This window comes from Alosa sapidissima, chromosome 10, assembly GCF_018492685.1.
Source record: "Alosa sapidissima isolate fAloSap1 chromosome 10, fAloSap1.pri, whole genome shotgun sequence".
In the NCBI taxonomy this organism is placed as follows: domain Eukaryota; kingdom Metazoa; phylum Chordata; class Actinopteri; order Clupeiformes; family Clupeidae; genus Alosa; species Alosa sapidissima.
This window is the reverse complement of record NC_055966.1, coordinates 11899737-11916199: the sequence shown is the minus strand read 5'-3', so window position 1 is coordinate 11916199 and position 16463 is coordinate 11899737. Positions and strand designations below refer to the sequence as shown.

The 16463-nt window shown below is 45.6% G+C and overlaps 2 protein-coding genes across 10 annotated transcripts in view; one reads left to right on the top strand and one right to left on the bottom strand.

Annotated features, from left to right (window-relative positions):
• The window catches only part of tax1bp1b (Tax1 (human T-cell leukemia virus type I) binding protein 1b), a 32072-nt gene extending 17564 nt beyond the window's left edge, over positions 1-14508 (top strand). Inside the window, exons 5-18 of one of the 7 annotated variants that reach the window (XM_042106313.1) lie at positions 824-1024; positions 3020-3189; positions 3762-3852; positions 5421-5600; positions 6073-6348; positions 6621-6773; positions 7817-7883; positions 9087-9205; positions 9326-9451; positions 9643-9729; positions 12042-12195; positions 12599-12753; positions 13037-13125; positions 13271-14508. In XM_042106313.1, the coding sequence (XP_041962247.1) occupies positions 824-1024; positions 3020-3189; positions 3762-3852; positions 5421-5600; positions 6073-6348; positions 6621-6773; positions 7817-7883; positions 9087-9205; positions 9326-9451; positions 9643-9729; positions 12042-12195; positions 12599-12753; positions 13037-13125; positions 13271-13469 (2067 nt within the window). In that variant the 3' untranslated portion in view covers positions 13470-14508. The remainder of the gene's footprint in view (positions 1-823; positions 1025-3019; positions 3190-3761; positions 3853-5420; positions 5601-6072; positions 6349-6620; positions 6774-7816; positions 7884-9086; positions 9206-9325; positions 9452-9642; positions 9730-12041; positions 12196-12598; positions 12754-13036; positions 13126-13270) is intronic. The other 6 variants (XM_042106314.1, XM_042106316.1, XM_042106319.1 and 3 more) reach the window with 6 other exon arrangements.
• jazf1b (JAZF zinc finger 1b) overlaps positions 1-16463 on the bottom strand; it is a 41782-nt gene that overhangs the window by 4844 nt on the left and 20475 nt on the right. The window contains exons 5-6 of one of the 3 annotated variants that reach the window (XR_006034518.1): positions 15751-16463; positions 5764-5786 (exon numbers count right to left, since the gene is read on the bottom strand). The exon at positions 15751-16463 is cut by the window's right edge and continues 1537 nt beyond it. The gene's annotated coding sequence lies outside the window, so the exon portion shown is untranslated. Of the gene's footprint in view, positions 1-5763; positions 5787-15197 lie in introns of those variants that run through there. The other 2 variants (XR_006034519.1, XM_042106321.1) reach the window with 2 other exon arrangements.

Here is a 16463-nt window from a genome sequence, read left to right as displayed (position 1 = left end):
CTTGTAAATGCGTATGTGACATCGCGCCTTGACTACTGTAATTCCATCTTGTCCGGAATCCCTAACAAGCTACTCCATCGGCTCCAACTAATTCAGAATTCTGCAGCAAGGATTATTATAGGCTCCAAATCCACTAGTCATGTAACACCATTACTGGCTTCCAGTTGCCTACAGAATACATTTCAAAGTCCTACTCCTGGCATACAAGGCCCTACACAATTATACCCCCACCTACCTCACTGACCTCCTAGAAGTCTACACTCCTGCCCGCTCACTGAGATCCTCCTCAGCAGGCCTACTGCATGTCCCTAATGTGAACCTCAGCACCCAGGGAGAGAGGGCTTTCAGCTACATAGCCCCCAAGCTGTGGAATTCACTGCCAGACTACATGAGACATTGTGACTCAATTACTGACTTTAAAAGCACACTTAAAACATATCTCTTCAAGATGGCTTATGGACTGACTGACTGACTGACTGACTGATTTTTACTTTTTTATTTTTACTTTTAATTTATTTTTTTTGAGATGACTATAATTTTACAACCTTTTTGTTTTGTTTTTTTGTGAAGTGACCTTGGGTGACATGAAAGGCGCTCTAAATAAAATGTATTATTATTATTATTATTATTATTATTATTATTATTATTATTACTTCAGTGAACCTTTCACCCAGTGTCATTTTCAAACTCCACTCAGTGATGCCATGTCTACTGGTCAGGACATGGCTGGTTAAGTGATTAATTGCCGGTGTGTTAGTGTGTTTGTTTGCTATTATGTGTTTATAATTGTGTGTGTCTTTGTGTGTGTGTGTGTGTCCCTCAGCAAAAGCTGGAGGAGCTGCGTGTGGAGAAGGAGGCTGTGGAGAGTGCACTGCAGGAGGCGCAGCAGGACAGGCAGCAGCTAGAGGGCGCCATGGAGCAGCTGCAGGAGCAGAGCCGGGAGGCCCAGAGGGAGCGAGAGCGCCTCACGCACACACTTAGCCAGGAGCAACACACCTGCACCCAGCTCAGGACTCAACTACAGGTGTGTGTGTGTGTGTGTGTGTGTGTGTGTGTGTGTGTGTGTGTGGGGTGGGGGGATTTGATGCAAGCAACACGTCTCAAAATGATTAAGACATGGAAAGAAGGAACCTTTCACACTGATTGGGTCACTGTCACCGTGAGGAGTCTCTCAGAGCTAAAGATGCTAAGGTATTCATCACTCTGTGATCTTGTTTGGGCAAATGATAAGTGACCTCACGCTCTGTCTGCCACTCGTTGTCTGTAGCTGATTGAAATTACATAAGCCTAAAGCTTTGTAAGGCTTTTGAATAACTTTTGAAGACAAACCATTTTGTAGAAAGATGCAACAAAACATTGGGCTATTCCAAGTGCCAATTTATTGCACAACATGTTTACGTCATTTTGAATAGCCACTGTATACCCGTGTTTGTTGCCGTGTTGTTGCAAAAGACCGGAGAAAGCCAACGTGTGCTTCTTTTACCAATATATTTAATGATGTCTTTTACATTTCTTATCCAAACAACGTCAAACTTGGCACTGCACTTACTCTTGCCCGTAACAAGACACCTGTCAAGTTTGAAATCAATCGGACTAACGGTTTGACAGATATGCGACACACTCAGAGTTTAAAGCTAAATTCATGCGATCTGAAGAAGGCCAGACTGGGCGAAACGTTATCGTCTCAATAACGAATTTAGCTTTAAACTCCGAGTGTGCGGCACTTCTCTCCTTTCACTAAGTTTTACTCAAGTTTCCAGCATATTTGGTGTACGTTAGCACCTCTCCTACCAAGTGGACAGATATGCCTACAGAGCCTGCAGTGCTGTGTGAGAGGGGAGTGGATACAGTAGAGCGGAGAAAGCGAACGTGTGCTTCTTTTACCGATATATTTAACGATGTCTTTTGCATTACTTAATCAAGCAACGTCAAACTTACACTGCACTTACTGGTGCCCGTAGCAAGACACCTGCCACGTTTGAAATCAATCGGAGGAACGGGTCGAGAGACGTTCCTGTAATTTATAGATGGATATGGGGATTTCATAGTCATTCAAATATTCAGAGAATCCAGAGACATCTTTAAAAACAAGGGACGGGGCAGAACACCAATATTGGATGGCCGTGGCCTTTGAATATAGGCTTAACATGATTTGTAAATCATAGCATTCTGTTAGTATTCCCATTTTACACAGTGCCACCATTTTTTTTGGAAATAGGGTTGCATGTGTGTCTGAAATCTGTGTGTGTGTGTGCAAGTAGGTCTCTGTATTTGTGTGTGTGAGATTGAGAAGTCCTATTTATCTCTGCTGCCATGCCAGTCACTTTTCACAGATGACATCACATCATCACTCTCTCTCTCTCTCTCTCTCTTAGTCTCTCTCTCTCTCTCTCACACACACACACACACACACACACACACACACACACACACACACACACACACACACACGGTTAGTCAGAGGAATGCCCGCCAGGTTGTGGCTGTTCATTTTATAGGCAGTGTTTTATATGTTTGTTTTATGTGCTGCTAAAATAATTCCAACATTTTTTGGCTCATAAAAGCAGCCTGTGGAGTAGTGCTGAGGAGGGGTGTGTGTGTGTGTGTGTGTGTGTGTGTGTGTGTAGACGTGCAGACAGAACTTTTCACTTACTAATTATTTTTGTATGTAAAGTAAAATATCTATTATGTGCATGTTATGTGTGTGTGTTATTATAATGTCTGTGTGTGTATAATGTATACACGTGTCTGTGTATTCATGATAATATGTGTGTATTATAATGTGTGTGTGTGTATTATAATGTGTGTGTGTGTGTGTGTATAATGTATACACGTGTCTGTGTATTCATGGTAATATATGTGTGTGTGTGTGTGTTATTATAATGTCTGTGTGTGTATAATGTATACACGTGTCTGCGTATTCATGATAATATGTGTGTGTGTGTGTGTGTGTGTGTGTGTGTGTGTGTTATAATATGTGTGTGTGTGTGTGTTATAATGTGTGTGTGTGTGTGTGTAGGAGGTGCAGCAGTCGTCCCAGACGCTGGTTGAGGAGCGTGAGGAGATGAATAGGAGGCAGGAGGAGATGAAGAGGAGACAGGAGGAGTCCAGTGTGCGTCTCCTGCAGCTGGAGGAGGACCTGATTGGAGTCACCCAGAGGGGTCTGCAGAAGGAGACGCAGCTCGACAGGTACACAGACATGCACACGCACACCCACACACACGTTTCATGTTCTTCTTAAAGTGGCACTCAATTAAACCTACACACTGTAATGACATTAAAGGCAAGTGTAATAGTTCAAAAATCAATATGAAGTGTTTAAATTACTAAATGTTTTTTGCTATTAGTAATTATACAGATCATAAAATACTAACAAAATATATAAAGTTTATGAATTCCAAAATGTGAAATAGAAATAGAAACATAAAATTCTTCACTTGGTATCTGTATCGAAACAAAAATTTTGGTATCGTAGCAACAACACTATCTTTGACTGAACTCACACTCATGGTAGGATCATATCGTGGTCTAAACCAGAAACAGAGATGGGGCGGGTCTTTGCCTCTGATTGGTTGAATGTGACAAAACAGATGATGAAAAATTAGGAGAATGGTGTTCCGTTAGGCCTGCTGTTCCGTCCAATACTGAGTCTGGAGCCCTGCCTTTATAGCAACTGTACACATTCTAATGTTGTGTGTGTGTGTGTGTCTGTGTGTGTGCGTGTCTGTGTGTGTGTGCGCGTGTCTGTGTGTGTCCACTAGTCTGAAGGACCGTCTGAAGAAGCTCAATCTGGAGAAGGACAATCTGGAGTCTCAGCTGAAGAATGAGAAGGACGAGAAGGAGCTCTACAAGGTACACACACACACACACACACACACACACATGCATGAATAACAGGCTCAGGGTTCCCACAGGTCATAGAATTTCTGGAATATCATGGAATTTTGGAAAGTCTATTCCAGACATGGAAAGTCAGGGAATTTTATCATTTTTGGGGCAAAGTCATGGAATATCAAGGAATTTTATTGTAGCAGTTTAAAATTGACTTGCCAAAATACATTAATATAAATATATTTCCACACAGAATTGGTGGATATCTGGTTATTAGCTTTACTGCTTGCTTGAGTAGTTGTGGTTAATCCAACTTTTATTCAATGCCCATTTATTCATCTCCCGCTCTAATTACATTAATACACAGGATTAGATGTTAAAATCCCTTGTGCCAAAATCCAAGGTAAAAACACATTCAGAAGCCCCTACTCAAATTAACTTTATAAAGCACGATACCCACATCCGCCAACAAATGGTCACAAACACAAGACAAAGCCCATCCAACAGCAGTATATAGTATGCGGCATGTCATTGGGTTTATCAAGTGGGCACCCTCATTCACCGATGTTTTGTTAAGTTAGGCCCACGACACCTCATGAAGGCTTAACAGGGAAACCAGTGTCCTGGAGACACTCCCCTCCATGCTGCCACCATATTACTACATTGAAATATCCAATACCCAAAATGCTTAATGCTTATGAAAATGATGTGGCTGCTCTGAAATATTTGGTCGGTATATTGTACCATTCATTATATAGTAAGTCATGGAAATTATTATTATTTTTTTTTTGTCATGGAAAGTTAGGGGAAAGTCATAGAATTTTAACCCTGCTGGCTACACACTCGTCATCTCTCCAGCTGTGAACAGCTTGTTGTGCCAGTGTTACTTTGGTCTTTTGGTTTTAATTTGTCACATACAAGAACATGCACATGGATATCCGGCCAAAACAGACCTCCCTTGTCCAAGGCCTGAAAACACAGCTCTGTGTGTGTGTGTGTGTGTTTTGCCATGCCTCTGGCTTTCTTGTGGTTGCACAGGAACTGGGAGTGGCTAGTGCCGTTGCCGTGGAGACACAGTTGGGCACCTCATTTAAAAAGGCCTCTTTTGGAGTGTGTGGTGTGTGTTAGGGAGGGGGATCGTGTGTGTGTGAGAGAGATGGGGTTTAGTAGTTTGGTGTGTGTGTGTGTGTGTGTGTGTGTGTGTGTGTGTGTGTGTGTGTGTGTGTGTGTGCTATGAGAGATGGTGTTAAGCTGTGTGTGTGTGTTTGTGTGTGTGTGTTTGGGTGTGTGTGTGTGTGTGTGTGTGTGTGTGTGTGTGTGAGAGAGTGAGGGAGAGAGATGGGGTTAAGCAGTTTGGTGTGTGTGTGTGTGCGTGTGCGTGTTACAGGGAGAAGGGCTTGTATGTGATAAAGTGAAACCATGGGGTATTTTAGTGATTTTTGGGGTCTGTGTTGAAGATTAGATTTTCCCCCCATCAATTTTAATGCTAGTACCATTCAAACTCATGAGCTAGTAACACTAAGGTGCGTGTGTGTGTGTGTGTGTGCGTGTGTGCGTGTGTGTGTGTGTGTGTGTGTGTGTGTGTGTAGATCCACCTGAAAAACCGTGAGCTGGAGAACAGCAAGCTGAGTGCTGAGCTGCAGATGGTGAAGGCGATGGATGTGAACCGGGAGAACACCATCGCTCAGCTGAAAGACGAGGTGGCCAGGCTCAAGGCCTGCCTCACCGACCGAGAACAGCAGAACCGGCAGCTACTGGCCAGTCCCTCGGTACACACACACACACACACACACACACACACACGTCTACAGATACACACCTTCCATACCCACACACACAGTTACATCTACAGACACACACACACACACACACACACAGTTACGTCTACAGACACACACCTTCCATGCCCACACACACAGTTACATCTACAGACACACACACACACACACACACACCTTCCATACCCCACATTAATGCACATACAATTTATTACGATAGAAACCATCAGTCTTTTTTTAAGTCCTCATAGGCTACTAGGCTATGCCAATAAGGCCTATGACATCTTCAAAATGTCTAACAAATTTAGGCACTGAAATTATCTTTGCTTTAAAAGCCCTAAACAATATCTAAATCAAAATGACAAAGAGAAAGAAAGAATTTGTTTTTTCTTTAATCCCTGTGTGTGCGTGTGTGCGTGTGTGCGTGCGTGTGCATATCTGACTGTGTGTGTGTGTGTGTCAGGCTGAGATGAAGGCCCTGCGTGAGCAGCTGCGTCAGAAAGAGGAGCAGCTGAACGCGAGTCAGCAGCAGGCGGCCATGTTGGGGGCGGAGCTGCGTGACGCGGCGAGCGTGCGGGACCGCAGCATGTCTGACCTCTACCGCGTCCGCTTGGAGGCGGAGCAGCTGCGCAGGACCCACGCAGACGTTCAGGCCGAGTGCAGACGCCTCCAACAGCAGCTGCAGCAACAGCAGCAACAGCAGCAACAGGGCAGGAAGGAGAACGACCAGCAGGAGGCGGTAAGGAGCATGCGCGCGCACACACAGACACACACACACACACACACACACACACACACACTTACATGGACACATACACACATACGCAGTTACATGGACACACACTTACATGGATACACACACACACACACACATACGCAGTTACATGGACACACACTTACATGGGCACACACACCAGTTACTTACATACATTTGTGTACATTTTTATAGTATATGTTTACGTGTCTGTGTGTGTGCGCGCGTGTGCGTGTGTGTGTGTGCGTGTGTGTTAGGAGGTGTGTGAGGCCGGGGCGCTGCAGGAGCTGCAGAGGGAGGTGGAAGACCTGCGTCTGCGTCTGCAGATGGCTGCGGAACACTACAAGGACAAGTACAAGGAGTGCCAGAGACTGCAGAAGCAGGTGCTCAAGCTCTCCGAGTCGCAGGGGGTACGAACACACACACGCACACATATGTGTACACACACACACACACATACACATGATAGGGCTGTCAATCGATTAAAAAAATGAATCTAATTAATTACATACTCTGTGATTAATTAAGCTAAATGAATCGCATATATCATTTTAGCTGTGAAAGTATTTTAAATATTTAAATTCAAATGAATCATTGAATAATCAGCATTAGTGACATTTAAAGTTCAAAAACTCTTTTATTATTATTTTCACTGTTCAAATAATGACCATAATAATCTATGATATGACCTACAGTAATATGCTGAGGAAATAAATTCAACAGTGCTACATACAAGGCATTTCAGGCCACAGATATAACCTAGGGGACACAATGAAAATAAATTAACACTCCCCTCAATGTCAACACTATTTCTTTGCATTGATGTGCGACTATAGAGTTGATGAACACCGGTGATATGCAAATTCCTTGCTGCAGACATTGCAGAGGACTTTATTTTCAACACTTTATTTTTATCAACACCATCAGGCCATTTTTTAAAAGTAAATGTTCCAATCAATGATCCAGGCAGCACGTTTTCTTCTCTCTCCTTCATTTTACAGTCTAATTTTTACTGACTAGAATGGCTCGGGGTCAAAGGTCATACGGAATTGATTAATCTGCACTAATTTTTTATCTGTTATTTTTTCTCAAATTAATTAATCAGTTATTTTGACAGCCCTAATATATGAACATATACTCACACACACACACACACACACACACACACACACACACACACAGGTACACACACTCATATAATGCATATATACACAACCATACTGTATGCTTTTACCCACACACTCAGATGTAAACACAAACATATACTCTCTCTCTCCCACACGCACACTCATACGAATTCACATGCACATACGCATGCACAAACCTCAAGACCGCTTTCCCACAGTTAGCAGAGTTCCCCACGTAAACCCACGAAACCACTTTCAGTTTTAAAAAGGAGTTTGAATGTTTTGGACCGTGTATGTGAGTCCGCATGTTGCTCTGTGTTGTACAGGAGGAGAAAAGGAGTCCTGAGGCGGCCGCCACTCCCCTGACCAGCAGCCCAGAGCCCTCCGTGCCCGGTAGGTATCGCCCCAGCTAGGCTAATCCTAGAGCCCGCAGCTAGCAAAGGCTAATTATCTGTGCCCAGTATGTAGCACCCATAGCTTGCCTAATCGTAGACTGTGTCTCAAATCGCGTACTTCTGCACTTACAATATCTAATTTGAGTGCATGAGGGTGTTCACACTGAAAATTCCAACGACACAAAGGGCACTGCAAGTCCCCGGATGGTGCACTCACAACGGTCAAAAAGCTAAGTGTGGAATGCTGGACACTTTTCGCCCTCAACGAACGCCATCTTGGCCAAATAGCGGAAGGGGAGGGAGCGTTTTTTTTAAACTTGGTAAGCGTGGTAATCGCGGTTGTAAAAGCTGAAGCAGCAGCCGTGGAAAACACACTTTACAGAGGTACAAGCAAGTTAGAACATAAGCGGTTCATGTTTTGACACAGTATGACCATGTCACTGTCGAATTGAGGATGCCAATAAAGTTATATTTAAATGTTGCGATCGTCATTTCCATGAAGTGCACGGAGTTAGCGTTTGATATGAGACAGTACTATTCTGTTAAAATTTGCGCACTCCGCCAGTAAGCGAACAGTGCACATAGGGTACTACACGAAAGTGTACTCATGAATGGTGTACTCACCAATTGAGACCGACTCCTAGAGCCCGCAACTAGCAACTTATCTGTGCCTGGTATGTAGCACCCATAGCTAGGCTAATCCTAGAGCCTGCAGCTAGCAGGGGCTAATTATCTGTGCCCAGTAGGTAGCCCCCACTGCTAGGCTAATCTTAGAGCCCGCAGCTAGCTGCGGCTAATCATCTGTGCCCAGTCATCTGTGCCCGCAGCAAGCGGAGGCTAGTTCTAGAGCCTGCAGCAAACCGAGGCTAATCCCCAGTTGTTTGTACACACAGCTAATGGAGGCTAATCCTCTGTGCCTGTTATGTAACGTCCACTGCTAGTTAAGCAGGCCCTCATACTAACTCAGTTAGCTAAGGCTATTCCCTTTGCATTCCCTCAGACGAACACGAATCCCTCCCTCAGACAGTCAGTGACAATTTCCCTTTTTTTAGTTAGCTGTTAGCGCAGCTGTTTGTCAGAGTGGTTAGCCATCAGCATAGCTGTCAGTGGGACTGGTGAGCAGTCTGTGTTGCTGTGGTACTTTGAATGGCGTATGGTCGTAGCTGGTTATTGTGGCTGACGGAGCGTTCCTGCCCAACAGGAAGTAGCTGTGGGAGCGAGGCGGTCCTGGACACCCTGATCCAGAGCAAGCTGAGATCCGTAGGCCGCGAAGCCAACGACAAGAGCGACAAATACCGCAAGATTAAACAGATGCTAAGTGTAAGAGCACAAACACTCTCTGTGTATATGCAACTTGGTTCATATGTGTGATAAACAGTCTACATTTACACTCTTTCTCTCCTGTGTGTGTGTGTGTGTGTGTGTGTGTGTGTGTTGTAGGAGGAGAAGGAGCGTAGCTGTGTGTTTGCTGACGAGCTGGCGAAGATGGAGCAGAAGTGGAGGGAGCAGCTGAAGACCAACGACAGTCTCCGCCTGCAGTTGGCCGCCGAGGAGGACCGCTATAGGGTTAGCCATCACACACACACACACACACACAGTCATCCCATTTCTTTCTATATGTCTCAAATACTTAAACTCCCTCCATCTCATACACTCAATGGAGTGTATGTGATGTGTCTCTCGTATGCGTGTGTGCGTGCGTGCGTGTGTGTGTGCGTGCCTGCGTGCGTGTGTGTGTGTGTGTATGTATGTTTCAGAGCCAGGTGGCTGAGAAGGGTCGTGAGTTGAAGGATCTGAAGGACAAACTGGCTGCACTCACTCTGGAGAAGGAGAGACTGGAGGGGGTGTGTATGCAAGAGAGTGTGTGTGTCTGTGTGTATGCAAGAGAGTGTGTGTGTCTGTGTGTATGCAAGAGAGTGTGTGTGTCTGTGTGTATGCAAGAGAGTGTGTGTGTATGCAAGAGAGTGTGTGTGTCTGTGTGTGTATGCAAGAGAGTGTGTGTGTCTGTGTGTATGCAAGAGAGTAAGCGCTTTCAGAAATAACCTCCGGAGTACATGCGGAGGTTTGTCAAACGGAGGTCCTACCCTTTGGATGATTCAGATATGATGCTAACCTGCGGACCTAATGCTGACCTTATACGGACGTATGTGTGAACGACATACACGCACATTACAGAATCTCCGTGTAGTTGTCGAGTGAGGGGTGGGGGCTTGTAGAGTTCACAAGATGCGAGATATGACGCAGAATATATGCGGCCGCTGCCTGTCACAGCTGCTTTTTGTTTACAACGTGTAGCCTATGCATTATGTAGGCTAGAAGACAAATCTATTGTGCGTAGGCTAATACTTGAAGTAGGCTAGTCAATTAAGCAAACAGTATTTGTATGTGTGCTTCGAATAAACACATTTATCTGTTTTCAACTTTATGTACCAGAATTACTTGGCTATAGAACCCCACATCTGGTTTGCGTTGGAGAGAGAGCATGCACAAACTTTATGGTAGGCTACCAGCCAATTCAGTAGGCTAACTCTGCAAGACTGCAAGTCCATCATACAACGTTTTCAAGCAATAAACAAAATACTAACATAACAGTGAAGTTGTTTTTTCATGGTTTATTTTTTCCAAAAGCATCCTCTCCCCATGTGTCTATTGCTTTTACGTAAGGAGCTTGTAACAAAGTTGGCTTTTCTTCGTTTTCATTTTCTCTAGGCATATATGCTCAACAAATATCAGCGAGCTCAGCGAGGTATCAATGAACAGAAAACCATGTTGGCTAACAATTTATTAAATACTCCTGTTATTGTCGTCAACGACGTCGCTGTAGGCTACTGCCTTTTCAGCGCCTTCTGCTTATGGTGATTCAGTCTTTTGAATTCGTTTGCCATGCAGTTGTACAACGTCTCTTGCCGTTCCCTTCATGTGTTCTATCAAAATGTTGTATGCCCTCATGGACAGTAGCTCCGTGATGTCTGCATCTTTCCAGGTCGGAGATTTTCTGGACAGCATGCCACTCCATCATAACACTGGCATTTAAGTCAGATCTAACCACATGGACGCACGAAAGAAACGTCACCAACACGCCCTCTCACTAGGTGTGATCTTAACCGCATGTCCTACGCTTCATTCAGACACAGCACAGCATGTCCGGAGGAAATACTAGGGGGGGAGTAGTATAAACACCGGGTGAATTCGGACTTCCATATGACCGGTTATGTCGTTCAGATATACGACCCCACCGTTTAACATCGGCAAAACCTCCGGTCTTACACGTATGTCTGAAAGCGCTTAGTGTGTGTCTGTGTGTGGATTTAAGTTCTTTGTGGTTTCAAGAGGCTATGATATCATTGTAGATCCCAAGAGGAAGTTTGTGTAAGAGGAAGAAAGTTCATTTATGTCCTACTACATGCGCCTGAAGAGATGTTGAAGAGTTCTCACTCAATGGTGTGTTTGTGACCTGTCTTGTGTGTGTGTGTCTGTGTGTGTGTGTGAGACGAGATGAGGGAGAGCGAGTGTATGTGGCAGGAAAGGCTTTCATCTTTGGTGTCTGGATCTCCTGTGGTGACACACACACACACACACACACACACACACTCACACCCTGCTTGCTGGGGTTTTGCTAAGATTTTCAGGAGTTTAGTTAAACCAGAACACCACAAAACAATCACTTCTTTCTTACCCTCCTTTTCTCTCCTCTCTTCCCTCCTCTCCTTTCCTCTCTTCTACTCTTCTTTCCTCTACTTACCCCTCCCTCTTGTTTTCCTCTCTTCTCTTTTCTTCCTATCCTCCTCTCTCTCTCTTTCTCTCTCTCTCTCTCTCTCAGCAGAATGGCCCACTTTGAGGTTTTCTCTAAATGAAATTGGCGCCTGACTCTGAACTTCAATAAAACCCCAAGCACTGTTAGGGACCTGTAATGAAGGCCTTAATTAAACTGTGTGTGTGTGTGTGTGTGTGTGTGTGTGTGTGTGTGTGTGTGTGTGTGTGTGTGTGTGTGTGTGTGTGTGTGTGTGTGTGTGTGTGTGTTCAGTTCTCTAGTCACCTCAGATGACTGCTGCACCCTACTGTGTGTGCCTACTATAGAAGCTAAATTGAGTGTGTGCATATTTTGAACACTCATGGATTGTGTTGTTCTTGATTGGTGTGTGTGTGTGTGGTTTAGGATCTTCAGCGCAGTGCCAGTCATGAGGAGGAAGAGGTGGGACCTGAAGAGGAGGAGTTAGAGGCGGCACCATTGTTTCTGCAGTATCCACTTCCTTACGAACCATCACCTCTCATGGCTTCCGACCTGCAGTTTGGAAACCCATACACACGAGGTACACACACACACACACACACACGCGCGCGCGCACGCCCACACACACGCGCGCGCACGCCCACACACACGCGCGCGCACGCCCACACACATGCCCGCACACGGCCACACACACACGCCCGCACACGCGCACACACACACGCCCACGCACACACTTACCTTATCAACAATCACCTCTCATGGCTTCTGACCTGCAGTTTGGAAACCCGTGTACACACACACACACACACACACACAAATACAAATACACACTCAGGGTATACACACTGACATCCTGTCTTTATTACACCTATCCTGTATTCATGTTGACACACACACACACACACACACACACACACACACACACACACACACACACACACACACACACTCAATACCAATGGTCCGTCTATCTGTTTTTTCAGATGGCGCAGACGGGGATGAGTTCTCGGATGAGATGTTGCCACGGTTACCGCCGATGGGCCCCCCATCATGGGACAGTAATGTGGTGTGTATCCAGCCTGCCCGCAACCTGAGTCGGCCAGACGGCTTTGAGGAGCCCGAGACGCAGCAGAGCAGTGTAAGACACACACACACACACACGCAAGCAAGCACACACATACCTGAGCCGATGAACTCGAGGACCCTGAGACGCAGCAAAGCAGTGTAAGACACACACACACACACACACACACACACACACACACACACACACACACACACACACACACACACACACACACACACACACACAGCAAAACAGCATACTAATGGAACATCAGTGAACTCTGTATTGAATATAGTGTGTGTGTGTGTGTGTGTGTGTGTGTGTGTGTGTGTGTGTGTTGTGTTGTGTTTCTTAGCAGCCCAGTCCCACTGAAGAGCCCACTCCTCCCGAGGCTCCAAGTACTCAGATCAGTGACACACCCATGCCCTTCTGCTTCGAGGCCAGGTAACACTCTCTCACACACACACACACACACACACACACACACACACACACATACATTTTCCCTTCTGCCTTGAGGCCAAGCAACACTCCCCAGCTAACTGTCCTGTTGCTCTGTGTGTGTGTGTGTGTGCGTGCGTGCGTGCAGTGGTGAGCAGAAGCGCTGTCCGCTGTGTGAGGTGATCTTCCCTCCGCACTATGAGCAGCGGCGGTTCGAGGAGCATGTGGAGAGCCACTGGAAGACCTGCCCAATGTGCAGCGAGCAGTTCCCCCTAGACTGCCAGCAGCAGCTCTTCGAGAAGCACGTGCTCACACACTTCGACGCCAACGTGCTCAACTTCGATTAGGATGGGCGGCGCACAGACACGCCCCTGGGTGTGTGTGTGGAGGTGGGGGTATCAGCAGTTTGCACGTGTGAGTGAGAGAGACGACCATTCAGGAGAGGTTCTGTTTGAATGCTTATGAGAGCAGTGAGTTTACATGGAGCAAGTGTAGGTCTGTGAAGGGGTGTGTGTGTATGTGTGTGAGTAAGTAATGAAGTGAGTCTGTGAAGGATAGTGTGTGTGTGTTAAGGGGAGTGTTTATAGGGGACAGTGTATGTAGGTGTTCTTATTTTGTTGGAGGGTGTGTGTGTGTCTCTCTCTCTCTCTCTCTCTCTCTCTCTCATTATGATGTCTCATGTCTGATCAGCCCCTCAGTCTAGAATGAGATTTCAGAAGGCCGGGCCGTTGCCTGGAAACACTGACGTTGATTATATTATTCTTATTATTATGACTATTATTCTTTCTGTCACCATACTTAAACAGCGTCTTTTGGGTTTGTATGTCACAGTCACTGATATCATTACTCCACTCTGATTGGATGTCCAGGTAGCCTAACATTCTTCTGCAGCCTATCAGAGCCCAGCCTCATATTCTGCCAGCCAATCAGATACTCAGCTCAGGCTCTTCTGCTCCAATCAGGTAGCGCGTGTTTGTAGTGCGTGCATATGAATAAAGGCAGATCTGTTTTAAACCAGGGTGGTGAGGGGCTCTTCTTCTCACTCGCGGGTCTTTTAGTCTTCAGTTTGATTGGCTCCTGTATTATTACAGTTTATTACAGTCTTTTAGTCTTCAGTTTGATTGGCTCCTGTATTATTACAGTCTATTACAGTCTTTTAGTCTTCAGTTTGATTGGCTCCTGTATTATTTAAAGCTCTTGATTTTAGCTCTGCGCATGTCTCATAGGTTCCTTCACCTGTTGAAGGTGTGTATTACATTGTCATCACTGTGTGTCCCTGCGTCTGGACTCTGAGTATGTGTGTGATTGCTCGCGTGCATGCACGTGAGTGTGTGTGTGTCCTGTAATCATCCTTTACTTATAACAATAAAGAGCTGTGGAAATAAACAGCTGTGTAATGTTTGTTTTGTTTTGCATTTCAAACACTTTCAATTTTGCATTTCAAACACTTTCAACAATTTAGTGTCTGTACCTGTTAAATGTCTGTGCTGAAGATTCTTTAGACTCATAGCCAAGGGGTCCACAAAGTAATTTGCTTTTAATGACAAAGTTGAGGTTTTTGTTTTAAAAATTATTTTCTACAGATTATGACCCTTTTCACCAATAAAACAAGCAAATTGTGTCTATTGTTCCCACACATTGGGACATTTAACTTGACTGACATATAACTTGAATCACTTCACTTAGGTTACACAGAGCCCCTCCTACTGCTGCTTAGCGTGGCTCATTTGCTAGCGAGCTAGCTGATGACCATGGAGAATGTTCCAGTAAGTCCATGTAGTCAAGGGATGCAAAATCCAAAGTTGACAAAAGACCAAGTTACACACCTGCCAGAAAAACACCTGATAGAGAACCTGACCACAACTTCAGATAATACAAATGGCATATGCTTAACTTTTATGATTATGAGAGGGTCCCCCTCAATCTCCCCCACAAAGGGTCCTTGGAACAAAAAAGTTTGAGAATCCCCTGCTTTAAACAACATACACGCTCTCTCTCACACACAGCTGTTACAATTCTACCATAACAACACACACACACACACACATATTGGAAGAAAGTGCTCTTGACACTGCTTGACACCAGAGGCCATTTTAATGTTTCAAATGTAATCAGGTTTACATTGATGAAGCAGCTGTTTTTTTGTTGTTTTTGAAGAGAGTACTGAGAGCATCCGGTGGGCACAAACCTCCCGCCGGTGCTAACATCACACACATAGGAACGTTGTTCTCCAGAAACATACGAAAATATAATTTAATGCACTTACACAGACAACAATACATTCACTATACACAATATATCAAACCCTCCGCGTCCTACTGGCACCATAATACTGTCACTGTAACGCTAACGGAGAAACCGGAGTTCTCAGAAGAAACATTTACGTCCATGCACTGATGATGATGATGATGAGGTCATGTTGACTGATTGACAGGCCCGCCAGGGGGGCGGGGTGTCTGGGTTTGGTCCCGCCCCTTTCCCCCTGACACGCCCTGCTCCAGCACCTTGCTTGCGTCCCATTGGTGCGATGCTTTGTCACTCAGTCCCTCTGCTCAGGGCTAGGACTCAGAGGAAAGAGGCCTGGTGACCTTACGACACCAAAGGGTCAGGCAGAATTAGAACGCTCACACACACACACACACACACACTGAAGGAATCTGGACTGGGCAGTCTGTCGGATCGCAGACTAATCGGATCAGATTGGGGGCGTCGTCCGTAACGCCCCAGCTTTTGGCGGCAGCCGAGTCCATGGTGGACCGGCCTGTGATTGGTCCGCGGCCGACTGGCACACGCAGCCTATTGGCTCTGGCCCTCTTTTGGCATGCGGTCCGCTCAGAGTTCACTGCTGTTGTGGTCCACAATTCAAAGGCAACCATACATATGGGTGTGTGTGAATTAACATAAGTCATCAGGGCACGCGCACACACACACACACACACACACACACACACACACAGCACAGGAGGGAGGAGAGAAGGAGAGGGAGAGAGAAAGGATAAAGACAAACAGTGATCCAATGGGGAGGGAAGAGTGATGAACAGAACATGGAGGTGGAAGGGTGGAGAGAAAGAGAGAGACAGACAGAAGGGTGGAGAGAGAGAGACGGACAGAAGGGTGGAGAGAGAGAGAGAGACAGACAGACGGAAGGAGATATGAACAGAACGCTGTGTTTGGATCCTGCAGCGGAACACTCGTTGGCATGACAACCTGCGGCCTGCAGAGGTTGGCAACGAAAACAAAAACACCTCAAACTATGTTGGCAACTGGTCTCTACAAAGTGCTTTAATACTCCCAGGACTGCCTCCCCCACACACACACCCTAACAGGGTCTGGGGTTTAAA